The 13310-nt window shown below is 58.2% G+C and overlaps 1 protein-coding gene across 3 annotated transcripts in view; it reads right to left on the minus strand.

Annotated features, from left to right (window-relative positions):
• The window catches only part of TECPR2 (tectonin beta-propeller repeat containing 2), a 78183-nt gene that overhangs the window by 53390 nt on the left and 11483 nt on the right, over positions 1 to 13310 (minus strand). For all 3 annotated transcript variants that reach the window (XM_053666085.1, XM_053666083.1, XM_053666084.1), the window contains 3 exons: positions 6122 to 6250; positions 5659 to 5790; positions 2374 to 2531 (listed from right to left, as the gene is read on the minus strand). In XM_053666085.1, the coding sequence (XP_053522060.1) occupies positions 2374 to 2531; positions 5659 to 5790; positions 6122 to 6250 (419 nt within the window). The remainder of the gene's footprint in view (positions 1 to 2373; positions 2532 to 5658; positions 5791 to 6121; positions 6251 to 13310) is intronic.

The following is a 13310-nucleotide window of genomic DNA, read 5'->3' on the forward strand; positions in this document are numbered from 1 at the left end:
CTGTCACACCAGCCTCCATCTGGTGACCCAAGTGCCAGTCTGTTTCCTTCAAGGAACAGGGGGGCCCCTAAAAGATCCTGTCACCTCCATGTTCCGTGTTCACCTTGGGTGACTAAAGCGTCCCCTTGAACAAGCGGGGAGTGAGTCCCTAGGTCATGTGGGGCACTGTGTGCGGGTGAACGGTCATGACAGCACCTGGGAAGGACTGCCCCAGAGCTCAGGGGCTGGTCAAAGGGGCAGGTTGGGGCTGCAGTGTAAGAAGGCAGGACCGGCACGCTGAGCGGACACTTAACGCCAGGTGGAGAAGAGGGGAATGGGCATTCTGAGTGGGCACACGCTCGAGCAGGGTGCTGTGGGTAGTGGGTCGGGAGGAGGCTCAGAATTTGGGGGTGACCGGCTTGAGCCAGGTGGGACTGTCCTGAAGCCTGACTGGGCGCCCTCCGCCCACCGCAGTGACCCTGCTGCACTGCGGGTGTCGCCCTGACGGGACACCGGGACGGACACCAGGCCCAGCAGGATCCTGACGTCATAAATAATTAACCTTGTTCCTTCGTTTGGGTGGAGACGACTCCAAAGAACAGCAGGCAGAAAGTAACCTGACTCCCTTCGTGAGCCTGTCAATGCGAAGGGAGTGCTTTCTGGTTAACAAACTCTAGTCCTAAAATAGTGTTTTCTAATTTTATGTATAATCTGCAGTGCCACAGAGGCCAGTAAGTGAGGATGAGAGTCTGCCGTGGGTGCAGGGAGCAGGCCAAAGCCGTGACGAGCATCTCCACAGCCAGACACCCAAAACCATGCAAGGGGCACGGTGGTGACACTGTCCCAGAACTTGACACCAGCTCTGCCCGGGGCGCAGGCCCCACACCGCACCCCCAGCACCCACTGGGTGGCTCTGTCGATACGGGACACCCGGCTGCTGGGCCTGCGGGAGACACGGCAGTGGGTGTGGGGCAGACGCTGCCGTAAAGTAACGACACAGAAACACAGTGGAGAGTGAAGGCTGGGCTGGAGGCTTCTGGGAGTGACGTGAATGTTCTGTCCAACCTGAGGAGGTGCAGGCTTGATCAGAGAGGCCGCCGTGACCACCTGCCACCACTGAGCCCCCCATCGCCCCGCCTGTCCCGTCCCATGTCTCCACAGCCCCTGGCCCCCTTCTGCGTCCGCAAACACTCCGAGTCCTGGCCTGGTCCCAGGCCTTGGCTTCCGTCGTTCCCTGAGACCAGAGTGCTCTGCCCACGCTTCAGGGAAGCGTCTCAGACATGCCTCTCAGAGAAGCCCCCTGCATGCTTCACCCTGCCTGGCTGCCCACGACGTTTACCGCAGCCCAAGAACATGCATCTCACCGGAGGCACAGACCTGTCCCCATCCTCAGTGGGCATTCACCCGACAGAGTCCAGTGAGCCACCACGTCTGAGGGTGGGGGCTGACGCCCTCCTAAGCGTGATCCAAACAGCACACACTCGGTGTCATCCCCCCTCTCGAAGGGGACGCTCTGATTTGTTTCTGTGTCCTGGTGCACGGCACACTCGGAACACTGGGCACCGCCATGCCAGGACCTGACCACAGACACGCCAGGCGAGGCTCACAGAAGGGTGGCAGGTTCCCGCAGAGCCCAGAAGGCCAGGTGTGAAGATAAAGACTGCGGGGAACCAGGCCCAGGTGAAAGGCAATGGCCGGTACGTCTTCACACTCCACCTGCCTTCCAAAAAGTCACAGCGTAGCGAGACACTGTCAGACAAGGCCGGGCGGGACACCAGGTGTGGCGGACACCGGCCGAGGGAGACCAGGGCCCACGCCGCAGGGTCCCCTTTGGTGGCGATGGGCGCTCACACAGGACCACACCCGGCTGGCCTCAGCTGCCGTCTCCCACTGGCACCGCCAGCCTCGCGGGCCTCCTCAGCACCTGCCAGGCCACGGCGTTTTCAGGCCAGCCTGCTGTCTGCTCTGCGCACCCTCCAGCCCAGCCAGTGCTCTGACTCCTCCAGCTCCCACCCACCCACCCCCGCTCCCCTCCGTGCGCCCTCCTCCTCGCTCCCCACCAATGCTCATGCCGCACACAGTCCTGCCCAGGAGTCTCCGGGTGGGACCACGAACGTGAGCTACCCATGTGCTGCCGCCGTCTCTGCCCACGTGGCCGGCAGGCGGACTTGGCCCAACCCGTCAGGCCCAAAGAGGGACAATCTCTCAGCCTGGAACCCTCCCTGCCCTGAAGACCCTGGTACTTGTGGCCAAGTGGCTGTACCGCAGAGGAACAGGCTGCGGACCTGCCGGGAACCCCAGGCTCCGAGCCGCTGTGGGCTGCATGCAGCAGACTGGAAGCGTAGAAAAACTGTAACCCCAGCCGCCGCCCAGCTGGAACACTGGAGCCCTTACCTTTTCCTTGGCTGGGCCCCAACCTGCTGGACGGACTGCTCTTCAGTGTGGAACAGCAGGCTTCGCTGCAAGGTGGACACCAGCAGCACCTTCTGGCTGTAGTCCAGCTGCACAACTGAGGACGGCTCTTCCAGCACCAGGTGGGAGCTGCAGGCGCCCTGCGGGAGGCAGTCCCGTCACCCGAGGCGGAGGTGAGCACGCCTCCACCGGCCTCTTCCGGGACCAGCGCACACCCCTCCGTCGAGTTTATGTCGGTCAAGTCCCCCTTCAAATGCACGCCCTGACTCTCCTCAGATTCGGCGTCAGCCCCTGCCCTGGGACTGGCTGGAGAAGTCCTCGCTAGTGAGAGCGGTAACAGAAGTGTGACGGAAGGTGGCCGGGCTCCATTCCCAGTGTCCTTGGCAGACGCGTGGGGGTGGGGGCACTCACAAGGACCCGCACACACTTCCTGTCATGCAGGAGCCCCTGGGCTTTCTACGGAGTGACCGTGAAAACGACCAGCTAAGCTCACCTCACGCTTTCCTCCCACAAAGCAGCTCTGGGGACATTTCATTCCTGTCAACTGGAAGGGTCCAAGAAAACAGGCGGAAATTGAAATGAAAACGGCACTAAATACAGCGAAGAAGGGAAGTGGAAGTCCAGAAGGCACTTTGCTGCCAGCACAAACCCCACTGCTCGGCGTTGCCGCTCTACTTGCGGGGTCGCTCTTCCCCGGAACCAGCTCCTCCAGTTGAGAAAGGCAGCCTTGCAGGGGGAGAGCGAGCAGGGGTGGGGCCTGCTGGGGAAGTCCAGGCGCACAGCCCGCCCCTGCAAACAGACACACAGCTCTCACGGCCCCGAGGATGAAGACAGCAACTCTGCTCCTCTCAAACATCGCGGGTTTTTCAGGCAAATTCCCTGCCCACATTGGCAGTTATGCAAGCCGTAGCTTTTTAGTTTTTGGCTTACCTTGTAATGAATGCAGTGAAATTTACTGTACTGAATTTTGCAAAAACATGCATCCTCCCATACCTTTTTCTCTTTTTTACATATCTCACAGAGCAGTTGTGTCTCTTAAGAAAATGATCAGAGCCTCCACAAAGCAGGGGAACACGACCAGCCTGCCTAGGACACTGCTTCCGGCATGCACAGCGCCCTCCGTGCTGCTCCCCCCACCCGAGGGCGGGCCCTCGGCCCGACACAGAACATCCCCCACAGAGCGGCGGTTCTCCAAGCGCGGACCCCAACCCCACTCCCTGAGCGTCCCCAGGGCCCTATCCACGGGGTCTGTGAGGTCCAAACGACTTTCACCTTGGTCCGAGGCTGCATCAGCCTCATTCGGAGGGGACACTGGCACTGATGGCGTAGGAGCCGCGCGCGGGCCTGGGGGGGGGAGCCCCGGGAGCCGCGGGGGTGGGCCCGCTGAGCTGCAAACCCAACTCCACCGGTCTCACTGGGCCCCCACCACGCACTCGCAGCAAAAACACTCATTTCAAGGACGGTGCTTCTGATGCGGAGAGAGGACAGTGTCCCAGGACCCCAGCCCTCGGGCACGTGTTGCCGTGCGCTGGCCACTGCACACGGAAGGGCTCGTCCTGTTGAGCAGCAAGTGCCCGAGGGGGCGCTGGCGCTGCCGGTGGAGCGGCCATCAGACACTCCTCCCCTGGAGTGCTGGCACTGCTCCAGCTCCGGGCGTTGGACGGACAGGTGTCGGGAAGAACAAAGGGAGCCAGTTCCTCACGGGCAAGTGACGGAGTCTGCAGCTGGTAATAAAGTTCAAGTTTTCCAATGAAGGTCAGAGCTGAAACCGTGACTCCACCCTGGTGAGCCTGGGAGGTGCCCAGTCACCAAAGACTCTTCTGACCAGAACGACGGCGATGCTGACCAAGGCGCTCCCTTCCGCACTGTGCAGCTGAGTGCGTCAGCACCCACAACTCGGCCTCGCCCGGTGGGCCAGCCTGCTCCAAGCGGCCACCGCATGTCAGGCCAAGGAGCCAGTGTGAGCGCAAACGGGCTGTGGGCTTCATGGCGGCAGAGCACGGGAAGTGCGTCCCTGTGGTTTCAGTCCACGTGTGACCGACCTTTACAGACACTGCCATGAGTCACCTGGGGAGAGAACTGAAGGCGAGGACCCACGACTCTCCGAGAGGCTCTGCCTGAGCGGGGCCAGGCTCCTCTCGTCCCCCACCGGCACCGCGCACTCGGGACAGAGGCCAGGTGCCCTCCACCAGCCCAGACGCGAGAGGAGCTGACAGAAACGCAAGGCAATGCCACTCTTACTCATGCTAACATACAATAGGGTAATTATTTCAAGATAAAATTAATAAATATTTTTAAATTTCTTAAAGGTTTTTAAATAATGTTTTATTAATTTATCTTTAGAGGAGAAGGGAAGGAGAGAAGGAGAGAAACATCGATGTGTGGTTGCCTCTCGCACGTCCCCTGCTGGGGACCTGGTGCACAACCCAGGCACGAGCCCTGACTGGGAACTGAACTGGTGACCCTTTGGTTCACACGCCAGTACTCAATCTGCTGAGCCACAGCAGCCAGGACTTAGTTCTGACGTCTAACACAGGGCACACAGTCGATGTAACTCAAACGAAACCACATGTGCTGGAATGAAGGCCACCGATACGAACTCAAAAGGCCACGCCACTGAGGAGTTCGGTCTAGCCGGCACAGGCGGCACGAGGCCACTCGTGCAACGGGGATGGCTTTGGGGCCGCAGCTCAGTCTGCAGTTTTGCTCTGCCGGGGCCAGCCACTTGTGACCGGGGCCTAAGACCGCGCCTCCTAAAGCGGCCTCTTCCCTGCACTGACGGGGAGAACATACAGCCCAGGGCGCTCTGTTCAACAGAACAGCAACACGGGGGTGGGCCTGGGCGGGTGCTGCCACCGAACGCCCCCACCGGCCACTTGCTTGCACACGGGGCCATCGCACACAGGTGAGGTGGGCGAGGGGCTGGCTGCCAGCCCACCGAGAGCACTGAGCTCCATCCACCGTTCTGGCTCAGAAGAGCGTCGCTCCGCTCCTACAAGCCCTTCAACAAATGAGCAGTGACAGGGACTTCCCTTCAAAGCAGAAGAAGAGGCACCAGGAGAATGAAAACAGCGAACACCCCAAGAGAAACAAAGGCCACTCTTTAATCACAGAAGTCGAAGCTTATGAAACATTAGAAAAGCCCTGGAGAGAACACGTTACAAGAAACAACTGAGATTATAACGGGTCGATGAAGAATACAAGCCTGAGTCACTGAAGATACAATTACAAATATCATTTCAGAGCATCAGCAATGTTCTACTTTACCTGGTCCAGGTCCAGAGAAGAGTAGACGACCTTCCCTCTGCCGTCCCCAGAGAACAGCTTCATGCCGTTGGGGCTCCAGGCCAGCGCTGTGATGCTGCTTCTGTGGATGCCGGCGACGTCAAACCTACGCAGCTGTGCAGCAGCGACAAAGCACAGGACGGAAGAGAAGGCACTGTGACAGGCGCCGTGCGGACAGGGGGCGGAGCCTCCTGTTCCCGCAGGAAGGGGCTGGGTGCCATCTGCCTGTTTCCTGCCAAACCCAGGGGACGGCCAGCGAACACGGAGCGGAAGTTAAATCGCCCGCATGTGCTTCTTGCCAAGTGTCCTACCGGGAACGAGAATGCCACCCGACTAAGAAGAACACCATGCTCAGCTTTTCTGAACTTTTATCTTCCAGGCAGATGAGGGTCTCTCCCTTCGGAGCCCAGGGGAAGCGCGGCCGCAGCAGGGGACCGATGCTGACCTGCTTGTTCCTCCCGGGCAGTGCCGACACCAGCTGGAAAACGGCCACCCTCCCGGAGGCGGTGCCTGCGGCCACCAGGTCGTCGAAGCAGCTCAGCAGCTTCACCGCAGTGATGGACTCCGCTCTCCCCTGGGGAAGCACCGGAAACAGCACCTGTGAGCGGCCGCTCCCGGAACGGAGAGCCTGGCCAGGGGACTGGAAAACTTCATCGGGCTGTAGCCTGTGCATATTGCCGAGAAAAATGCACACAATCCAGGAAGACAAACCTGTTAAAACCCGGTTTTCTTTTTTGCTTTTGGCACTGAGGGGAGTGAACAAAGGCAGACTCCTCCTAAGGGTCTGCGGTCCCAAGCCCGCCCTGCTCAGTGTCAGGACGGGCACTGTCCCTCCACTCAGACGCAGCTCCGGGCCAGGCGATGTGACGGACAGGCTTCCATGTGAGGAGCACCCCGGGCACCTGGCTGAGCGAACTAGCCCCACCGGTGGGAGGCAGTCCTGGGCCGGCCCCTCGGCATCCGCACACGTCAGGGGCCGGGAAGGGGAATCAATTAGGAAAAGCGATAATGGCCTAGCACGACCCCTCACCCCCACTCAAGCGCTCCATTTAGGTTGGAGAGATGCAGAAAACAAATGTGCTTATTAATGTTTAAAGAAATATAAAAGGAAACAAAGCGCAGAGCAAGCTGCCACCAGAAGCAGTCAGAGAGAAATGAAAAGCAACCGAAAGAACTGGGAGCTGCCGTGGCGGGTCCAACAGGTCAGTCGCAGCCGGAGGACGGACTGAACTGGGTGACAGACGCCCGCGACGCAGACGCGGAGAGAGAGACACGCGCGAGGAGGCAGAGGACAGAGCGCGGCCGGGCGGCAGAAACGTGGGCTCGCAGTGGTCCCAGACCAACACCAGGCCTGCGTCCTCGGGGGCACGGCCTGGACAAGATGTGTGAAAGCGCACACACGAACACTCCTGGTAGTGAGACGGTAACACCCCAAAGACAATGACAAGATGGGGGTATGTCACAGAAAGGCAAATAAGCAAACAGGACAACCATTAAGAAACAGAGTTCTTGATAGCAGCAGTGCAGTCCAGAACGCAGCGAAATACCATCTTCAAAGGGGCTGAGAGAAACAAGCTGCTGGCCCGCGGGTACACCTGCCACAAAACTCGAAGACAGAGCCAGTCGAACAACAAAAAACCCCGGAGTGCTTACCCCCGAAAGACCTCGCCACGGGAACCCCTGAAGGTCGTGCTCCAGAAAGAAGGAAAACGGCCGCGAAGGGAAGAACTGAGGGGCAAGGGGGACGACGAGAGAAGAAGCTGCAGAAGTGCAGGGGACGGGAACAACGGCTGCAAGTACGGTAACGACGTCCCGCCTGAGCAGCAAAAGTGTAACTACCACACTAGACGGTTACCTGTGTGGTGAGAAGGGCCAGAGACGCCGTAAGGAAACTGCGAACTGCAGCTGACCCCCGGACAACGCGGAGGTTGGAGGTGCAGACAGAAATCCATACATAACTTCGACTCCCCCAAACATAACTACTAACAGCCTACTGTTGACTAGAAGCCTTTCCAATTAATAAACAGTTACATATTGTACGTTATACGAATTATATACTGTATTCTGACGATAAAGTAAGCTAAAGGAGAGAAAATGTTATTAAGAAAATCATAAGAGAAAATACATTCACAGTGCTATACATATTTTTTGGAAGAAAATTCTGCCTATAAGTGGACCCATGAGGTTCAGACCCATGTTGTTTGAGGGTCAACTGTACAGATCAATATTCTCATGAACACGAAACCTTAACAAAATGTTACTAAAGTGAATACAGCAAGACTTATAAAAAGGATAATATAACATAACAGAGACTGGTCACGTCATATTATCAATACACTTGGCTGGTGTGGCTCAGTGGATTGAGTGCCAGGCTGTGAACCCCAAGGGTCACTGGTTCGATTCCCAGTCAGGGCACACGCCTGGGTTGTGGGCCAGGTCCCCAGTAGGGGGCATGTGAGAGGCAACCACACATCGATGTTTCTCTTTCTCCCTCCCTTCCCTTCTCTGAAAATAAAGAAATAAAGATCTTGGGGAAAAAACCCACATGAGGGCGAGGTTCACAGCAGTGGTGCATGGCTGGATTAACAACCAAAATTCAACGCGTATAATAACATGTTAATGGAACACAGAAGAAAAATCTTATAGTCTCAACAGACTCAGAAAGTATCTGACAAGCTTCCATTCCCACTCACAGTAAAAACTCTCAGAAACTGGGAGCAGAAACAAGAAGCACCTAGTGGAAGCCACAGCCAGAGCTGCAGTGAAGGCAGCTCGCACTGGGGACGGACCCTGAGCACTGGCCGCGCAGGCCCCACTGAGGAGCTGAAGGCACATGGACTGGAAGAGGCGAAGCTCCGCCCACAGGCAGCCGGGGTCCTCCGTGGAGAGCACCTGGGGACATCACAGAACAGGGCACCACAACCGGTCTTTCTGAGCGCTGGCAACAGAAACGTGACGGAGGTGAAGTTGCCGTGCCGCTGTCGCGTCCCCTGGGCCATGGCCGAGTGCCCGACAGCAGACTGGTGGGAAGGGACAGCCCACTCGCCACCTGCGAGTCTGCATCTCGGCACAGAGAGCTTCGTTCCTGACACTTCTGGTCACCAGATGGGTGCCCCACGACAGCAAGCAAGTCCCCGACAGCAGCCGATGCCCTACTGTTAACTCAGTCCTGACACGGGCCACCTGGAGAGAGCCCCTGGCCCCTCGGGACAGGGGCTCGGTCCCCCGGGGGGTGCCGCCTCCACCCCCAGTTCCACTGCTTTGCTAGAGAGGCTCAGAGACCCCAGGGCAACGCTCCCTTCCAAGCGTCCACCGTGGCTCCGTCCTTCTGGTGACCAGCCCTCGTCCAGGAGCCCGCTCGGGCCTGCTCCACAGAACGTAGGTGCCCCGGTGCTCCTGTTCCTCGGGGACTCGGGAGGCTTCCCGGAGCCCTGGGTCGGGACTGGGGTCGAAGACCAAGTGTTGGGAAAGGAGTCACTCCTAGTGCTCTCGTCTCTTAGGGCTGTAGGGGGGTTAGGAGCCCTGAGCCAGGGACCAGCGACAGAGACGGACATGCACCGGGCCCGGCGGGGGAAGGCCCACGGGAGTGCGGTCGGCAGGGTAATACTGGCGTGTCAGGATGTGCAGTTTTAATGGAGCACTTCACCCAAAAGGCCACACGGTGCATTTGAGTGTGATGTTCTTATGTTACAGAATACACACTATGATTTTGTAATGAAAGAGTCTGCAATACAAGGGGGAGGGGGGGCGTTATTTGTGCCGGATGCTGTGTACATTTTTTTCTCAGTATTTCACAACCAAGGTAAGTTAAGGGACACATACTGCAAACCCTAGGGAAAATGCTGAAAAAACCCATAGTGCTTAGTAACACACAGTGTACATGAAATGAAATATGAAAAAGTAATCTAAAAGGCAGAGCAAAAGAAAAGAAAGCAAGGTATAAAAATAAATGGGATAAGTAGAAAAGTGGGACCGAGGCGGCAGACCCAGCCGACTGTTCTCAACCGGGGGCAGTCCCGCCCCCACCGCTGGACCTTCGGGCCGGGCCTGGAGGCGGCTGCAGCTGGGGAGGCACTGCCGCTGCCCAGGAGGCAGAAGCCAGGGGAGCGGCAGCACACCCACAACATGGGGCCATGTCCTCACACCGTAACGCCAACAGCGTCACGGCCGAGAAACCTGGACTGAAGCCCAATCGGGTCAACGATGACGTTAAACGTGAACGGCCACTAGAAGGCAGAGCTTGTCACACGGGGTGAAGAAGCAGAGCCGGCGTCAGGCTGCCCACCTCAGACAGAGGGGAAAACGGGCACGAAAGCAGGTCTGGAAGAACGGAGAACAGGCGCCACGAGAACTTGGGTTACGAACAGGCAGGAGCAGTTACGTCACCACCAGAGGCTGAGTGCGCATGGCCCACGTGCCGCCCGCCACACGCAGGTGTCTGTGGCAGAGGCCACGGCGCACATGCACGAGGCCCCGCGACAGCGCTTAGTGCCCTGGGACGGGGGCCTCGTTAGGACGGGGGATTTTCCATCGCGGGCAGTGGACCACAACCACAAAGGTCCCTGAAACAAACGTTCCGGGACCTGAGAGAAGTGAGCACACACTCTGGGCCGGTGACGTCCACACCCTCCTGCGGCACCCGGCGGGATGAGCAGCGGACACGGCAGCGAGGCTGCAGAAGTCCTCAAGTTGTGCCCACTGGGAAGCAGGCCCTGACCTGGCGCAGGCATGTGAGACGGGGACGGGGCAAACACCGGCTGGAGGGGCGGGAGCGGGGCCAGGCCACAGGCACGGTCTGCAGGAGGGAGGGGACAGCGGGAGGGGACGGCAGGAAGGAGGGCCGGGAAGGCCAGTCTCCCGCTGCGTGCTCTTTGTGGAAGTTCTGGCCACGTCAACGGGGACACCTGAGCCGAAGCCACCTGTCAGAGGAGTGTCCTGTTTCGCAGGCGTGCGTCTGTCTGCCTGGGGTCCCACTGGCCCTCGGGCACTGGCCAGGGGCGGAAGTAGGAAGGGTGGTCCCAAACAAGCACAGTGGTGGGCTGAGCGCCCGCCAGCTACGGTCCCCGCCACAGGACAGTGATTGAGATCAGGTCCTTGGCCAGCGACACAGTAAAAAGACACTGACGAACGTGCCTTCGATTTGAAGAGATCAAATACGTGGCCCAGCTTTCTGTGACTGAGGCAGGGCACACAAAGCAGCCCTTGGGACAGCCAAACACTCAAGGCTGAAACCTGCTCTTGATATCCCTTTGAGCAGTGCTCTTAGTTCACAAAGGCCATCCTGCATCTAATACACTGTTTATTTTTTATTTATTTTTAATTTTTTTATTGATTATGCTGTTACAGTTGTTCTATTCCCTTTCATTCCCCTCCACCCTACCCCCCATCCCCACCATTACCCCCCCTTTAGTTTATGTCCATGTGTCTCAAGTTCTTTAGATTCTATATTTCCCATGCTATTCTTGCCCCCCCCTTCTATTTTCTATCTACTGTCTATGCTACTTATTTTCTGTACCTTCTCCCCCCTTCTCCTCCTCCCACTCCCCTGTTGCTAACCCTCCTTAGATCTTCATTTCTATGTTTCCACTCCTGATCTAGCTGTCCTTTTAGTTTAAAGAGGGGAGTCCCACTGCACTCACTCCGTTAAAACGCCAGGCCACTGCTATTTTCTATGCAAGCCTGCAAGTACGGACGGGCCTCACCGACATCAACGGCAGCCAGGGCCAGTGAGGCGGGCAGCGAGGTGGGGTCAGCAGCTGAGTGCACGCCGACAGCTTGCTCTGCTTGGTGTGGGGGCTGCTTCCAGGGGCTCTCATGGCCTGGGACAAGGAGCCAGGCCCGTCGACATGGACAGGCACTGCGGGCACTGGCACGCACGTGCAGGTGGCCACGGAAGGACAGGGTCTACTCCGACAGGTGCAGAAGAGGGGAGGGCAGGCGTGGCGATTTACCATGTCGCAACTGCATACAACAGGCTAAAGCATTATCCTAAACGAGCCCCATGAGGCCCTACCCAGCGTGGGAAATGGGGCACCCAGAGCAGCTCTGAACCCTGGGCGCACCTTCCCTGACTCGCACCCAGCCACCAACGTCACTGCCTGGAAACTGGGATTGATCACAAGGCCTTGGCCCGTTCAGAGCTTTACCACATGCGTGTGCATCCTTACACGACGCGAGGGCGCAGGTGTGCCAGACACAGTCACAGCGGGGAGGTGGCACCTGGAGGTGCGTCCCCAGCCTTCCTGTCCCAGATACTCGATCTCTTTGGCGTCAGTCTGAGCCACAAAGCCGACTTGTTTTTGGTTATCGCAGTGAGCGGGCGGCCCAAGAAACCAGATGCTCGTGGAGGTGAGTTCTGTGTTCCTCCCCCTCGACGGACGCACCTGGGAGCGGAGTCAGTCCAAAAGCTGCTTGCCGGGCAGGGAGCAATTTCTGAGGGGACGGGAGGGGGGGGCAGCGGAGCCAGCGCGCCGAGGCGCCCCCCCGCACCAGCTGCGCAGGGAACTAGGCCCGCTTCCCCGCTTCCTCTGGGGAAGGGGACAGATCAGTCTATTCTGGCCTGGGAGCCGCTCTCCCGTCTGTCAGGACGCTGTCTGTCTGGTTGTCTTCGGGCTCCCTCATTTCCAGCTTCCTCGGGGCACTTCACGTTGCCTGACTGTGGCAACTTCACTTCCGCAACAGAAACCCAGTAATCAAAACTCTCAGGACGAGTGTGATCGGAAAGGAGCAGGGGATGGCTTCCCAGACTCCCGTGCCACCGTCAGGACGGCTCCTCGGAATCCCGGCAGGTGGCTTTCCCTCGTGCCCCGACGGAAGTGTGTGGGGACATGCTCTCGGCCACAGGACCGTGGGAACCGAGGCCAGACACTCTCTGTTCAGGAGCCTCCCTGGGCGGCAAGGCACGCACGCAGCCCGTCAAACCACCGACAGGTCAGACACTGTGAAATGTTTAGGGTGACTGGAGTTCACTAGGTTTTAAGAACCGTTTCACTATTTTCTTTCTTTTACTAACCAAGAACCACAATTGAAAGCTACAACAGTGATACAACTTTCCAACAACCTGCAAGTCAAGCAAAGGCATCTGCTGTAGTGGTTGGAGTGTTTCCCTTCCCTCCACGGAGCAGCCCAGTGCCCTGGAGGTCTCCGCGGTCAACTTGCAAAGGGGCGGGGCCCCAGGCCCCGAGAGGGAGGAGCGCCCCACGTGCCGCGAGCGCCCCACGTGCCGCGAGGCCGGGCTCCAGTCTTATTTCTCCGAGTTCCAGCCCTGCCGCCCCTCACCACTGGCTGGACACACGCCTTTGCAGGTACCCAAGTGTTCACACAGACGTGGGGCTCTTTTGGCTTCCCCGCTCTGTCCCGATGCCCTGCCTGTCTGTCCTCGTCGACCCCACACCGCCCGATTCCTGAGAGCAGCTGCTGCCACCTCGTCCTTCTTCCTCCACCAGCACCTGGGCTCTTCTGGACTCATTACAATTTCATACACATTTTACATCAGCCTGTCCACTGCCATTAAGAAAACCTTGTTGGAATTAAATTGAACTCAGGTCAACTTAGGGAGAATGGACATCTAATAGAACATAATTTTTACCGTGGGTCGCTGTAAAAACACTCGAAAGCTCCATTCCCAGCAACGA

Source organism: Artibeus jamaicensis, unplaced genomic scaffold (genome assembly GCF_021234435.1).
Source record: "Artibeus jamaicensis isolate MK-2021 breed Jamaican fruit bat unplaced genomic scaffold, CSHL_Jam_final contig_444, whole genome shotgun sequence".
Lineage (NCBI taxonomy): Eukaryota > Metazoa > Chordata > Mammalia > Chiroptera > Phyllostomidae > Artibeus > Artibeus jamaicensis.